Source organism: Pelodiscus sinensis, chromosome 24 (genome assembly GCF_052426305.1).
Source record: "Pelodiscus sinensis isolate ZL-2025 chromosome 24, ASM5242630v1, whole genome shotgun sequence".
Classification (NCBI taxonomy): Eukaryota; Metazoa; Chordata; order Testudines; family Trionychidae; genus Pelodiscus; species Pelodiscus sinensis.
The window spans coordinates 20,688,570-20,703,602 of NC_143075.1; the positions used below are offsets into that span (position 1 = coordinate 20,688,570).

At 52.8% G+C, this 15,033-nt stretch overlaps 1 protein-coding gene across 1 annotated transcript in view; it reads left to right on the top strand.

Moving 5' to 3' along the window:
- LOC102445544 (protein-arginine deiminase type-2) overlaps positions 1 to 15,033 on the top strand; it is a 78,579-nt gene that overhangs the window by 20,627 nt on the left and 42,919 nt on the right. Inside the window, exons 3-5 of the mRNA XM_075906208.2 lie at positions 717 to 789; positions 11,354 to 11,415; positions 14,403 to 14,520. Of these exons, the coding sequence (XP_075762323.2) occupies positions 717 to 789; positions 11,354 to 11,415; positions 14,403 to 14,520 (253 nt within the window). The remainder of the gene's footprint in view (positions 1 to 716; positions 790 to 11,353; positions 11,416 to 14,402; positions 14,521 to 15,033) is intronic.

Genomic DNA, 15,033 nt, shown 5'->3' on the forward strand with positions numbered 1-15,033 from the left:
CTGTGTCCTGGCTATTCCTCAGGAGCAAAACGGCCCCGAGCAGCTCAGCTTCGAGCAGCCTTGAGAACGTCTCTGACGTTGAACTGGCCGGCCCAAGAGGGGGGAATCTCCGAGAGCTACATCCCCACCCCCACGGCTGGGCTGTGCATTGGCCCTGGGGGGGCCCTTCCCTCTCCCCAGGCTGGGCCCCAACATGGCAGATGGCTACAGTGCAAACCCAACCCATAGCCCTTCCCCAGGCAAAACTTCCACGCGGGGGAGTTTGTTTAGCCCGAGCCAGGGAAGTGCGCGACCACCAGGGGGAAAGCTCCGTGGGCCGGTTCCCATGAGACACCTGAGGAGCCAGGTGTGACGGCAGGCTGCCCAGGGGTGGGTTGCTAGGGAGACCCAGACCTGGGAGAAACATGGAGTCATGGGGGAGAAGGGCCCCAAAGGGCGAAGGAGACTGGAGCGGGAAGACGGGAGAGCGAAGCAGATGGGGAGGCAGCCAGGGGAGAGCTTCAGGGAGGGCCGGGGCCTGAGGGCAGCTCACTGTCACAGCAGTGGTCTGGGTGGGTGAGAAGGGAGGAAAGTTTGGCCAGAGAGGAGCAGCAGCAGGCGTCCAGGCAGGGGCAGAACCACGCCACGGGTTGGGCTTAGAGCTGGGGCGGAAATTGCCGTTCCCTGTCCCACCCTCCCCCCTCGCTCGCTCACTCGCCCGTCTTGTGCGTTTCCAGGTAACCGTCAACTACTACGGCGAGGATGGAGGGCCTCCCATCGACCAAGCTGGGGTCTTCCTGACAGGCATTGGTAAGCGCCGGTGCTGGGGGGGGGGTAGCCCCAACCCTGCCATCTTGTATCGCAGGTTTGGTGCAGCAAACGAGTAGCGTGTTCGTGAGCCGCTCAGCTCAGAGGTTCTCAAACTCTGGGTGGTGGCCCCATTTTACGGGGGTCACCGAGACTGGGGCTGACCCTGAGCCCAGCAAGTCTGAAGTCCAGCCCCCCCCCGCCCGGTCAGAAGCCCTTGGGTGTACGCAGCTCTCCCCTCCCCCACTTGGGGCGGTGGGGCTCAGGCAGGTTGCGTGCGAAGGGAGTCGCAGTGCAAGGAAGTTTTGAGACCCCCTGGCTTAAAGGAATCACCTGAGACCTGGGAGCTTTGGGGGTGAAACAAACCGCTGGTCCTGCTGGGCCGGAACAGGGCAAAGACCAAGCAACCCAGCCATGCCAACCTTGTAGGCAGAGATGGCCGTGTGCGTCTCCTGCAAGGAGCCATCGTGCGACTCTGGACTCAAGTAGGAGCCACAGGCTTCCGGCCTCTTCAGGCTGCTGGGCTCAGCAAAGCGGTTGCTGTTCTCCTTTGGGCCTGTGGCTGCACTGAGGCGGGCAAAGGAGCCTTGAAGCCAGGCGCCCTTCCTTCGGTTCCCATCTCTGCCATGGGGTTGTCTTCCGGCCTGTGGCTTGTGACCGCACAAGCAGCCCATGGGGTAAGTGATGTAGCAGCTGCAGCCGGAGACACCAGCCATCCCGGAACGAGCACGGCCCATAACCACAGGGCACGCGGTTTATCCTGGAGATCTAGCCAGCTCTCCACCGGTCTGGACTGGCATCCTTTGCGCGCTCGCTCGCAGGCACTCACAGCTTAAACTCCGCTAGATAAGCACAAATTCCCTAGGGAGGCTGTGGGATCCCAGTCACTGGAGGGTGGGTAGAACAGGCTGGACCATCACCTGGTAGGAATGGTCTAGAGTTAAGACTTAGCCCAGCTTCGGTGCAGGCACGTGGACGAGATAATCTGAGGTCCCATCCAGTCCTGCGTGTCAGCGGTTCTGTGTTCTGAGCTGGGGTTACGTTCCCACACATGGGAGACAAGGGAGGGATCCTGTGAGGATTACCTGTTGTGGTCCCTCCCTCTGGGGCATCTGGCATCGGCCACTGTGGGCAGACAGGATACTGGGCTAGATGGCCCGTTGGTCTGACCCAGCATGGCCGTTCTTAGGTTATGTTCTGGACTCCTGTAACCCTAACAGAGCTGGGGCGTGATAATCCAGGCCATGCCCTGACTGTAGTGGTGCCCTGTGCTGTGTATGCCCAGGGACAGGATGTTAAGCGGTCACCAGCTCCGGTGCTGTCCCTCTCACTTCACCTCCCCCTCCCGCCGTGGGCTCAGCAGCAGGACTTCAGCTGCTTCCCGCTCTGGGAGCTGCGCCCCGTCCCTGCTCACCAGGTGCTGGCAAACGGTGCAGGAGCACAGGCGGGGGGTTCTGGGGGAGCAAGAGGTGGCTGCGCAGCCGGCCGCTGGAGAGAAGCAGCAGTTTCCCCTTCAAAGTGCCATTTCTCTCTGGCCTCCAGATGCACCACTGCCTGCGCCCCCCGCCTGTGGCCCTGAGGCTGTACGTCAGCCTCCCTCCTGGCCCCGCTCCCAAATGCCAGCTCTCCTGGACCAGACACCATTGCAGCAAACAGCGCCAGTCCGGGAGAGTTGCAACCCCTTGCCCCACACAGCTTCTGACCCTGGACCTCCCCTGCCCCTTACAATGCAGCCGCTCCCTCTGTATGGGGGTGGGGTGGTCCTGGGCTGCGTCGGGCACCAGCACTGGTAGGAACAACCCTGGTGATAATTTAATTAATATTCTCACTGGCCTAAACCCACAATCGACTCCCGTGGCTTTACCCTGTCGATGGAAATGCACTAGGGCTCTTCTTTCCAAGAGCAAGTATTCTGACCATGCCTTGCCTGGCCGATGGAGCAAGCAAGACTAGTTTGGGGGTTGAGCCGCTTGGCTGCGACTCAGATTTGGGTTCAGTTCCAACCTTGGCCAGGGACTCCCTGGTGTCGCTCGGGGCTAGGTTTTTGGAATAGCACCATGGGGGTCAGGTTTTCGAACCACCAGTAGCTCCCTCTGCAGTGCCGATGGCCAGAGTTTGAAAAGTGCTCTGCAAAGCACGTGTGCCCTTTGGAAAATTTGGCCTCTCCCTTTAGTGCTTAAATGGAAGTTGAATGCTCCAACATCTGGCCCTGCCTGTGTGGACAGAGCACCTCCAGAAAGATAGGTCTCAAACTTTGTGTGCCTCCATTCCCCACCTGGAAAGTAGGGGTCATTTTCTCCCCATCCTTTGTCTGTTTTGGCTCCTTATACTACAGAGCCCAGATCCTCAAAGATATTAGAGTGCCTGGCTTCCATTGACAGCGGGAATCTGGGCAGACAGTATCTCTAAGACAATACCTCCCACAATAGGGCTCTGCTGTCAGATATACCTTTGAGACACGACTGAAATACAAATCATTGACTTTTTTGGCGGGTCCTGAATGCTGTTACTGCAAATGCCCAAGAGCGAGGAGGGGGCTGAGCTGCTACACCTGTACATCCAGTTAGCATTGCCGTAGCATCAGTTGATTTGCTTCTGCTACACCCGCAAAATGGACATCAGAACCTAGCCCAGGGCTACTCAAATTTGGAAGCCCCAGGGGCCACAGTGATACTTACCGCACATGCCAAGGGCCGCAACTTAATTGTGGCTGCATAGACATGCAAATAGCTTCTTTCACACTGACGGGCAAGAATACAAAGATTAAGGCAAGACTACACACAAGACTAAGGCCCCATTGAAGTCAGTTCTGCTGATCTTTAAAAAGTGCAATATTTACCCAATTTCCACCCATATGACAGCACGTTTAGGCTATGTCTACACTGCAGTGTTTTTGCACAAAAACCCACGGAGCATCCACACCTCAAGCACGTTTTTGAGCAAGAAAATTTACAGTGAATTGACAGACCAGAGGGGGTTCTGCGGTACAGGGATTCCTCTTTCTCCGAGGAATAACTGTGCAAAAAGGTGTGTGTGTATGGGAAACAGGCTGGTTTTGTGCAAAAAAAACCCTATCAAAAGAAGCACAGGTGCCCTGGTGGCTATTCTGAATGGCAATCAGCTTTCTTGCGAGAGAGCGTCCATGCAGTATGGATGCACTCTTGTGCAAGAAGTTTTTGTGGAAGATCTCTTCTGCAAAAAGCTTCTTGCACAAGAAGCCTGCAGTGTAGATGTAGCCTTAATGAGCAATGACAGTCCAGGGATTTAACTACTCAAACACATATCAATATGTGCCACTTTTGGCGCTGGGCCTAGAATCTCTTTTTCTCTTGTAAAATTCACTTGAAAGTAATTGGAGCTGCCCAAGTTGTTTCTACTGTCACCTTAGCAGCAAAACAACGTACGCAGGGACAGAATTGTTTCACACGATGTCTTGAAATGTGTCTGGAAACCCGATATATTGGGGCCTTCTCTCTGGTACCAGGAGGCAATGGGAAAAGGATTCTATGGATGCATGTGTGCAAAAGGGGACTGCTGGAGAAGAAGCAGAGAGTTTGGAGGGTGAGGTGGAAAGCAAACTATAATTGTGTGGGAGGTAACAGGGGCCTCCATTAAAAATTTTGGAGCCGTGACTTCATGGGAGGAGAATATTGTGATCAGCCCACATCCACTGCCTGTATAGAGGGGAAATTCATGGAGTACTGCAGCGAACACTGAAAAGCTAGAGTGTAAGTAATCCTGTGATTCGTGTCACTAAACAAACCCCTGCAACACGCAGCAAGCGTGGCTTGCGTCCATGATTGGTGGTTTGCTTTACTAATAGATACGGGCTCTGGCGTTTGTAATGTGGCAGCACTTACAGGGCCTGTCAGAGAGAAGCCCTATTGCTCTCTGTGTTGTACCAAAACATGGCAAACGACCCTGTAAAATTATGGAGCATTTAGAGCTGAGATTTCTGTGTCAGGCTCATCGCTATTGAATAAGGCCCAGTCCAAAGGACTTTCTCAGGGCCGGCCCACAACATTTTGGCACCTGAGGCAGGGAGCTCAAATGATGCCCCCTCGCTTGGGCCAAAACTTTGAAAGGTGTCAGTTCTGCCCTCCTTCCTCCAGCACAGCACTCCACCATCTCTGGGCATCTAGAGCAGAGAGAATACATCTGCACCAGCAGCAGACACAATTTTCTACACTCTAGGTCCTAGGGGCACCCCCAACACACAGTCTGGCACCTGAGGCGGCCACCTCAGTTTGCCTCATGTAAGGCCAGCCCTGGTCTTTCTCGACTTCAGCGAGGCTCCACGCTATTCGCACACACCCAGTTACAGAAGTGGCACCCAGTGGCCTGATTCTTTAATAGGGGTGCTGAAATGGGGGGAGCCAGGGGGCCCAGATTGTGTATTGGCCATAAGGACGAGGAGAGCCTTCGGGGGAAGCGGCGGCACAGGGCTGGCACTTTGGGGAGCAGGAGTGGCATGAGGGCAGGGGCAGCGTGGGGGGTGCGCCACGGTTGAGGCACCCATGGCCCTGGCACTGGTTGGAAGCTCCTGCCACCCCTCTTCTCTAACCCTTACTGGGGCAAGGGATCTCTGTGGACCTGCCTGGGCCAGGCCGGCCTTCCTCTCAGGCCTGAGGAATGGAAGTCAAGGGGAGCCTGGCAGGAGATGCCGGTCGTGGGGAAGCGCCCGAGGCGAGAGTGAGGATGAGATTTGAGGAGAGGACTTAAAGGCTGAGAGCAATGCAGTGAAAACTTCCTCCCCGAGAAGGGGCGATTAGCTTGTAACACAGCAAGATGCCCTTCAAAAGAAACGCCCGCAGTGCAAATACTGGACACACAAAGTGTTGAAAGTGGCAACCCTCGGGGCTGAAATCCAGCACTGTGCACCAACAGCCAGCTGGTATGGGCAGCTGGTGACCACGCCATTGGGGGGAAGCTAGGGCCCCTCCCCCTCTGCTCGAGGCCCTGCCCTTCCTCTTCTGCCCCTCGCCCCACCCTCTATTCCTTGCCAGCAGATGGCCAATCTAGACGCGCATTTCCGCAAAAAAGCCCCGATCGCCATTTTAGCCATCGGGGCTTTTTTGCGGAAAACAGTCCTGTGCTGTCTACACTGGCCCTCTTGCGCAAATGATTTGCACAAGAGGGCTTTTGCCCGAACGGGAGCAGCATAGTATTTCCACAAGAACACTGACAATCTTACATGAGATCGTCAGTGTTCTTGCAGAAATTCAAGCGGCCAGTGCAGACAGCTGGCAAGTTTTTCCGCAAAATCATCTTATTTTGCGGAAAAACTTGCCAGTCTAGACACAGCCATAGTGTCTGTCTCCCTCAATATCTGGAGAGAACTGCCCTGAACAAAGGAGGGAAAAACCAACATTTCCTTTGTCCCAGTTTGAAATTCCTACCTACATTCCTATTGGCCATTCCACCTGGCTAGGTAAGGGACATAGTTAACCCCTTAGTCCCCAGGCTGCTTTCTAGCCCTCATGGTCATGACAGCACACTAAGCGCCTCGAGAAATTGCACTTCTCACATGGGGTCAGCAGTACTGCCTGGAAACGTTTTCTCTGCCTTCAGTTCCAGCGGCACATTGGAGGGGGCAAAACCAGACTGCCCCAGCTGGTCTGGTTTAGGGCCAGCACTGTCCAGTTCAAACCAAGAGATCTGGCTTCTCCAGCATAAGTTAGCAGCAGGGGCAGCACTCGGCCTGTTCCTGGGGGGAGGAGGGGAACTGAGAGAGCAGTTTCCCCAGAGCCCAGCGATTCAGAGGGGCCTGGGCTTCCACCCTGCTGCTGCTATTGCAGCAATGGCAGTAGCTGGAGCCTTTGGCCCTTTAAATCGGCCTGCATGCTCCAGGTGGCGCTAAGGGTTTGGGGGGGGGGGTGCGCATTGTGGTACACTCCAGCCGGTGAAGAGGGCTGGCAACTCCTGGCCCCACCTATTTCATGTGAGACCTGAGCAAAATTGGTTTTGGTAAATAGCAAACTGGTCAAGAAATGCATCTTTCCGGCCACCAAGAACGTTCAGGATTGTGGATCGGATTTGGCGAATACTTTTGTCCACAAAAAAAAGTCCCTTGACTTTCTTTTAAGACCGTCAACGTTTCCCAGACCTGGAGGAGAGCTCTGAGTAGGCAGGAAATCTGGTCTCTCTCCCCAGTAGAAGATGTGGCCTCCCCCAACTTGTCTCGCTAATTCCCTGGGACCAACATGGCTACAACGGCTCTGCACACAAGGTTTCGTTTTGACATTTGCAAAATGAACCGTTTCCGTATTTTGTTTAGAGACTAGCCCTTCAAAACGACATTTGAAATGTTTCGTTCAACATGCACAAAACGTGTCAGTTTTCCACGGAGGCGACCAGGGAAAAAATCATTTTCAGTTTGAAACGAGAAGAACGTTTTTCTTCCCCCCTTTTTTTTTTCCAGTTTGGCCACCAAACTGAGGGATCAGTTATTCGCCCAGTTGTAGCTGTAACACCTGGAGGCCAGCAAAAGGCAGCAACCTGCCAGGGGCGAGTCCTAGTAAGACAAGGCATGCATGCAGTCTGGAGGAGTGAAATCATATCTGGGGCGTGGGGGAGGGGAAATGAAAGGAGGCGATTAGACCTTAGGGCTGGCAGAAGCCCTTCCTACCTCAGCTAGATCTGTCACGTACAGATCTCGTGCAAGGGCAGGGCATTTTACAGAAGGGAGCATCATTCTCATTTTACAAATGGGGAAACTGAGGCACAGCAAGGGAGGCTACTTCTACCCAGCAGGCTTCTTGCACAAAAAGGTTTTTGTGGAAGAGATCTTCTGCAAAATCTGCTTGTGCAAGAGCGCATCCACTCTGCAAAAGTTCATCGGAAAAGAAATGCACTTTTGCGCAAGAAAGCGTCGACGCTGCATGGACGCTCTCTTGAAAGAAAGCTCTGATTGCCACCAATAGGCTGTTTTTGCACAAAAAAACCCTGTTTCCCATCCCCCCACACACCTTTTTGCGCAAGAGCTCTTGGGCAAAAAGGAGTTATTCCTCGTAGAAAGAGGAATACCTGTACCACAAAAAGCCCTCTGTTCTGTCAATTCACTGTACATTTTCTTGCACAAAAACGCACTTGAGGTGTGGATGCTCCGTGGGTTTTTGCGCAAAAACCCTGTAGCGTAGACATTGCCAGAAAGTCTAACCCCAGCTCACACAGCACAATGCAGACCCCCTGACACCCACACACTAAAATCCCAGAGCATGTCTACACAGCCGCGTTATTTTAGAATAACTGACGTGATTTTGAAATAACAAAGAGTGCGTCTACACAGCAAGCCGTTATTTCGAAATAATGGCAAGTTGGAGGACTAATGACGCTGACTCCTGTAACCCTCATTTCACGAGGAGTAAGGGAAGTCGGAGGAAGAGGGCTCTTCCTTCCACTTCTTGCTGCACAGACAGCGCCAAAAGCTGAGTTAAGCTATTTCAACTTCAGCAACGCAATTGACGTAGCTGAAGTTGCGTCGCTTATTTCAGCATTAGCCCTGCAGTGTAGACGTGCCTTTAGGGTGGAACCCAGGAGTTCTTGCTCCTTGTCACATGCTCTGGCCATTGGACTGGGCCCTGCCAGAAATGAAGAGAGAGAATTTAGTTATACCAGAGAGAGAGCTCCGGGAGAGCTGGTCCTGAAAAGAGACAAAGGGAAGAGAGGAGCCAACTTCTCCTTAGTCTCTTCTGCTTCTCTGAAGTTCCCTCACCCGAAGAACACAATCCTTGTGACATTTCCTGTTAATCTGCCTAACGCCCTAACAGAGCACATGACAGCGCTGGTTTTATTTTTGTGCGCTGAGCTGTAAAGCAGTTCCTTTTGGAAATGTGCAGGTCAGCAGGCAGCCACAAAGGAAGAGGCCTGCACTGGGTGCCATGGAGGGATGGCCCCAAAGTGGAGTTTGCAGGGGGCAGTGCGATCTAGTGGGCAGAGCACTGTCCTCGGACTGAAGAGTCTCTGGTTCAAGTCCCAGCACTGGAGAGGCCACAGCTGTATGATTGTGTCCAGCATTGGACCTCCCACTACGAAAGGAAGTGGACAAATTGGAGAGGGTCCAGCGGAGGGCAAAGAAAATGATGAGGAGGCTGGAGCATGTGAGGGATTTGGGCTTGTTTGTTCTGCAGAAGAGAAGAGTGAGGGGGGATTTGAGAGCAGCCTGCAACTTCCTGAAGGGAGGTTCCAAAGGGGATGGAGAGAGGCTGTTCTCAGTAGTGACGGATGGCGGAGCAATGGTCTCAAGTTGCAGCGGGGGAGGTCGAGGTTGGATACTAGGAAAAACTCTTTCCCTAGGAGGGTGGGGAAGCGCGGGGATGGGTTCCCTAGGGAGGGCGTGGAATCTCCATCCCTAGAGAGTTTTACAGACCCCTGGCTGGGATGATAGAGTTGGGGTTGGCTCTGCCGCTTCTGTGATCCTATGATTCCCAACTGAGCCCTTGGCCTGCTGGGTCACTGCCCAGCTCTGCGCCTAAGTTTTCCCATCTGTAAGATGGGGATAATGCTACTGACCTACTTTCTCAAGTGCTTTGATCTCTACCGATGGAAAGTGCTATGTAAGAGCTAGGTGCTATTATTGGTGGAAGACAGCTGGGTCTATTGTTAAGACACAGATGTGGGAGTTGGGAGCCCGAGTGGTATTCTGAGATGACCCTGGGCAAGTCACTTTACTGCTCCGTGCCTCAGTTTCCCCTTTTGGCTCAGTAGTAGAATAATACCCATCTCACAAGGATACCGCGAGGCAAAATGTATCATAAAGCACTCTGTGACCCTAAGCTGGAGAGAGCTGGAGCAGTATAAAGCCTCGCAAAGAGCTGTGGGATTCTCCATCATACCCTGATCTCCTGCCCCGTCCCAGCAAATTGCTGTCGGCAGCTCTGGTGCCAGGACTGGCGTGGAAGCCTTGATTCCCCGGTGCACTGGCCTGTCGGTGTCACTGGGACTGGTGCACCGTGCTCTCTGTGTGCACAGGTGGAAATGGTTCCACACGGAGGAGAATCACTAGCGCGTCAGGCCCTGCATTGCCATCCTGCCCTAACCCCACTCCTCCTCTGGCGCCCCGGCTCCCTAATGCAGCCGTCACTAGGGAGTCTCAGGCCGGTGACGGGGGCGGGGGGGACACGGTGAGACCAGGCCAGACTCATGGGGCCCTGTCGGCCGCACTTTGCACACTGACCTAGGCAGAGGGAAAGATAAATCAGCGCTGGGCGTGGCCTCCACAATTTCTCCCCCTCCCCACTGGGCTCCTGATCCACGGAGCAACCGGGGAATTTACCTTGGCCTCCTGCCTGCTGACGCGATGCCAATAGTCGGCCCAGGAGCGGCCTAGGGCGGCTGCTTTCGGTGAACAGGCCCCAGCGCCCGTCCCTGAGGCGTTCCTTTGCCTCTCCCTGCCCGCTGCTCATGCACACGGCAGCTCCCTTCGCCTGGGGGAGCAGATTTTGGGGCCTCGCCAAGTCGCAGGCGACTCACTTGCTTTCCAGGTGACTCAGAAGGGCCGTCCACAAAGCATCAAGGAGGGGCAAAAATAGGAGCTGGTGCTGGGGGGAGCAATGTCTCCCTGGTGCCGCTTCCCCCCCTCCCAGAGGCAGTGTGTGTGTGGGGGGGGGGGGGGAGGAATAGGGCTGAGGTTCACCATGGGCAGAGGCTGCTCCGGAAGCAGCCCCTGTCTGCAGGGGTCCCAGAAGGTAGCTGCTTCTCCTCCCCTCTGCAGACAGGCGCTGCTGCCAAGAACAGAGATTGCTGGACTCAGCATGAGCCAGGGCCGAGCAGTCCCGATTCGCGCTGGTCCGGGACGCTGCGCCTCTGTGCCCCGTGGCTCTTACTACATTTAAAATGCAGAGTCGCAGCACGTGGCTCCTGGAGCCGTCCTGGCTCAGGCCAACTCCTGGAGCTACCGCCGCTTGCAGCTCTGCAGAGCGGTCCTATCCACTGATTGTACAGTCGTCTGTAGTGACGGCGCGATTCGCTAGATAATCGCCATTCAGCACCCTTAGCATGGGAAGCCACGCTGGATGATCGCAGTGGACCCTTCTGGCTTTGGAATCCACGACTCTGACTATCTTAGCAAAGAGACCGTTCCAAGGTGAATGGATCGGTCCGTGGACACCGACGTGGGGAGCAAACCCATGATAATGGCCTGAGCGGTCCAACAGAGAGGTCCTTCAAGATGCAATGGCTGGAAATGGAAGCGAGATACATGGGAATAAGGCCAGGTTTTTTACCAGCTAGGCATTGGAACATCTCACCATTTGTGGGTTGTGCTGGATTCTCCATCGCTGGCAATTTTAAAATCAAGATGGGGCTTTTTCCCTGAAAGATCTGCTCTAGTTCAAACTGGAATTAGTTCCGGATGTGTCAGACAGGAGGCCAGACTGAATACAGTGACCCCTTCTGACTGTACAAGTCTACGACTCTATAAAAAGGATTTGCTACAGTCTTTGGCTGTTAAGTTCCAGGCAGATTTTTTTGTATTGTCTCTTCCTCCCCGTGCACCCGCCCTCAGTTCTTCTGTGCAATGCATGTCTCCGGGCTTGCCGTGCTCTGACCAAGGGCGTTGTGTTTCTAGGGATTTCTCTGGACGTGGACGCAGACCGCGATGGAGTGGTTGAAAAGAACAACCCCCGGAAGGTAACTTTTGCCTTTGGTTGCGTTGTGCTTTGTGAACTGTGACCCCTTGCTCAGCCCTGGCGTGGGGCCCAGAATGAAATCACTGTCTGATATATTGGGACTTGTTTCCCTTAGAATCTGTGTGCAGCCAATAGAGCCTACATTTATCCCCCGGCAGGCACAGCCTTTGTCGGTCTCAGCCATCTGATGCAGGGCTTGAATTGCAGATTAGGTTGACTGTTTGGCCCAGGAAGCTGGGGGTGGCGGAGTTAGAAGCTACGTTGCTTTCCAAAGAATAGTAGCATCTGGCATAGAACACAAGGCATCTGACAGAGTCACTAGGAGCAGCACTATGTAGCTGAGGGGGAGATACATTCTGTGTGGTAATACGCTCAAATGCCTCTGCGAGCCTAGATTAAGGCAGATTAGATGCTCTCACGCTTTGAGACATAGGAGGCAACCTCATGTTTCCGCCTCTGTCTGATGGCGCATGTTCTTCTCAATGGTTATGGCATCTGTGGTCCACTGCCTTTCCATCTTCCACGAAGGGTACGTCTAGACTACAGAGCTTTTCTGGGATACCAGAAAAGCTCTGCCGTGTCCAAGAAACATGTCTACTTTTCCGGAAAAAAAATCGGAAAAGCAGATGCGTTTTTTCAGCATCCCTGTAAACCTCCTTTTACGAGGAAGAAGGGATGTTCCGAAAGAGGGTTTTTTCCAACATTTGGCCCCCTGCAGATGGGCCAAATGTTGGAAAAGCCTCTTTCGGAAGAAAAGTAGAAGAAGATACGCAAATTGCGGTTTGCAATTTGCGTATCTTTTTGCGACTTTACTTTGTAGTGTAGACGGGGCGGCCTGTGAGCCTAGGCAAACTAGGCAGTTGCCTAGGGTACCGCTGGCCTGGGCGCCCGATGATGACATCACGGGGCGCCGGGGCGCCCCGTGATGATGTCCCAGCCATTGACGGCCGTGCAGGCAGGGGCGCCGATCACGCCTCTGCCTAGGGTGCCAGCTGCCACAGCCTGCCTCGAGCCACTCCTGAGTGTAGACACAGCCTAAGTGGTAGCCAGTCAGGGTGTTGTCTGGGAATCTGGTATTTTGACATCAGTACCACATGCCCCAAACCACTTCCACCTTCTTTCCGAAATCAGTGTTTCTACAGTCTGTTGGCTAGTCCTTTCCAGCACATCAGCATTGGCGACTTCTCTCCTGTGATGTTGTGTCAGTACCTTGCTGGTTGCTGTGCTTGGGCTGTGGATGACCCCTACTGGCTTCTGACTGTAAGAACTGCCCAGCGGGGGATGCCTTGAGGGCCCCCATGACAGTGATGGAACAGGTCCTACCGGCTAAGGGAAAGGATGGAAAAGGAAGTGAGTGTTGGGGGAAGGGGCAGTTTCTGGCTAAAGAGCATGGAGGAACAAATTGTTCTCCTTGGCCTCTGAGGATAGGACAAGAAGCAATGGGCTTAAACTGCAGCAGCAGAGGTTTAGGTTGAACATCAAGAAAAACTTCCTGCCTATCAGGATGGTTAAGCATTGGAATAAATTGCCTGGGGGGCGGGGATCTCCATCACTGGAGATATTTAAGAGCAGGTTAGACAGACACCTGTCAGGGATGCTCTAGACAGTGCTTAGTCCTGCTGTGAGGGCAGGGGACTAGACACGATGACCTCTCGAGGTCCCTTCCAGTTCTATGATTCTCTGATTCCTTAACCCTCTCTGTTAATATTCAGCGCATTAAAAAGCACAGCTACATCTGTTTAAAAACATCTGTGGTCCTCAGGAGACTGTGCAGCGGTCTGTAGGGTGATGCATTTTGAGAATGAAGCAGCAGGGGATGGGTAGGGGAATGGTTCATAGCAGGAAAAACAATCCATTGTGGGTAATTTCTTATAACCCATCACCTCTAAGTACCCATTCCCTCCTAGCAGGTTGTTTGCAGACATAGTGAATGGCAAAAAACAGGACTGTGTAGCCCTTTAAAGACTAACAGGATGGTTTAATAGGTGATGAGCTTTCGTGGGCCAGTCCCACTTCCTCAGATCAAATAGTGGAAGAAAATTGTCACAACCATATATACCAAAGGATACAATTAAAAAAATGAACACATATGAAAAGGACAAATCACATTGCAGAACAAAAGGGGGCTGGAGGAGGGGAAAGGGGGGGAGGTAAATGTCTGTGAGCGAATGATATTAGAGGTGATAATTGGGATAATTAGCTTCCCCAATTATCACCTCTAATATCATTAGCTCACAGACATTTACCTCCCCCCCCCCATCCCCCTTCTGTTCTGAAATGTGATTTGTCCTTTTCATATGTGTTCATTTTTTTAATTGTACCCTTTGGTATATATGGTTGTGACAATTTTCTTCCACTATTTGATCTGAGGAAGTGGGTCTGGCCCACGAAAGCTCATCACCTATTAAACCATCCTGTTAGTCTTTAAAGTGCTACACAGTCCTGTTTTTTGTTTCAGCTGCACCAGACTAACACCACTACATTTCTACCACTATAGTGAATGGCAGATACTGAAGTAGAAGCCACAGCCCCCCAGGAAATGTTTCCATAGCTACGTATTAAAAGAAAGGCTAGATCAGGGGAACAGTGCAAACAGGTGAGTGGGTGTCACTTTCTCAGTCCCTCCTCCAGGTCCCATGTAGCTATGCTCACCCACAAGTCACCAGCACGTACGTCATTACAGAATAAGCATGTGCTACCAAGTCAGTAAGCCGCATGCCTTTCCTTATCATCCTCACCCTCTCAAGCCACTCCGTTTTGGATTCAAAACCATCACATTCTTCCTCGTACTAAAAGTGGCCTTCAGTTTGTTCAGGAACTGGGGACGCATGTGTGCAGACTCCATTCTTATCCGTGGGGATTGCCTTCAGCACTGGAACAAAAGGCCTCCAACCTCCAGAGCAAAAGAAACACTTTTTTCCTGTGAGTAACAGTTTGATAGACACTAGATTTGGCCACTCGAGGGAAAGATGGGTGTTATATTTTCAGGCTTCCTGGACGTGGGGGCCAGACGGGCAAGGAGCCATCCTGCTGGTGAACTGCGACAAAGACAACCCTTTGATCTCTGCGCTGGATTGCAACGATGAAAAAATATTCAGGAAAGAAGGTATAAGCAGCATTTCCTTTTCTGCTTTGCTAATAACGACACAGGTTATCAACACTGGGAGAACTTTTAAAATCTAATTTACCTTTTCCTTGTCGTGCTGCTGTGGCATTTGCATGGCTGATTAAGAGTCCATTTCACTTTCTAGTCACTTTCACTGTTAAGGTTCTCGTGTGCTGACGCCAACTGCAGTGTGTTAAGCGGCAAAAAACTGCAATGGAATGTGTTATTCAGTAAACACTGTGGCTGTGTCTAGACTGGCCAGTTTTTCCAGAAAATCAGCCGCTTTTCCAGAAAAGCTTGCCAGCTGTCTACACTGGCCGCTTGAATTTCCGGAAAAGCACTGACGATCTCATGTAAGATTGTCAGTGCTTTTCTGGAAATACTATGCTGCTCCCGTTTGGGCAAAAGTCTTTTTCCAAAAGACTTTTGCGCAAAAGGGCCAGTGAAGACAGCACAGTAGTGTTTTCCTCAAAAAAGCCCCGATCGCGAAAATGGCGAACGGGGCTTTTTTGC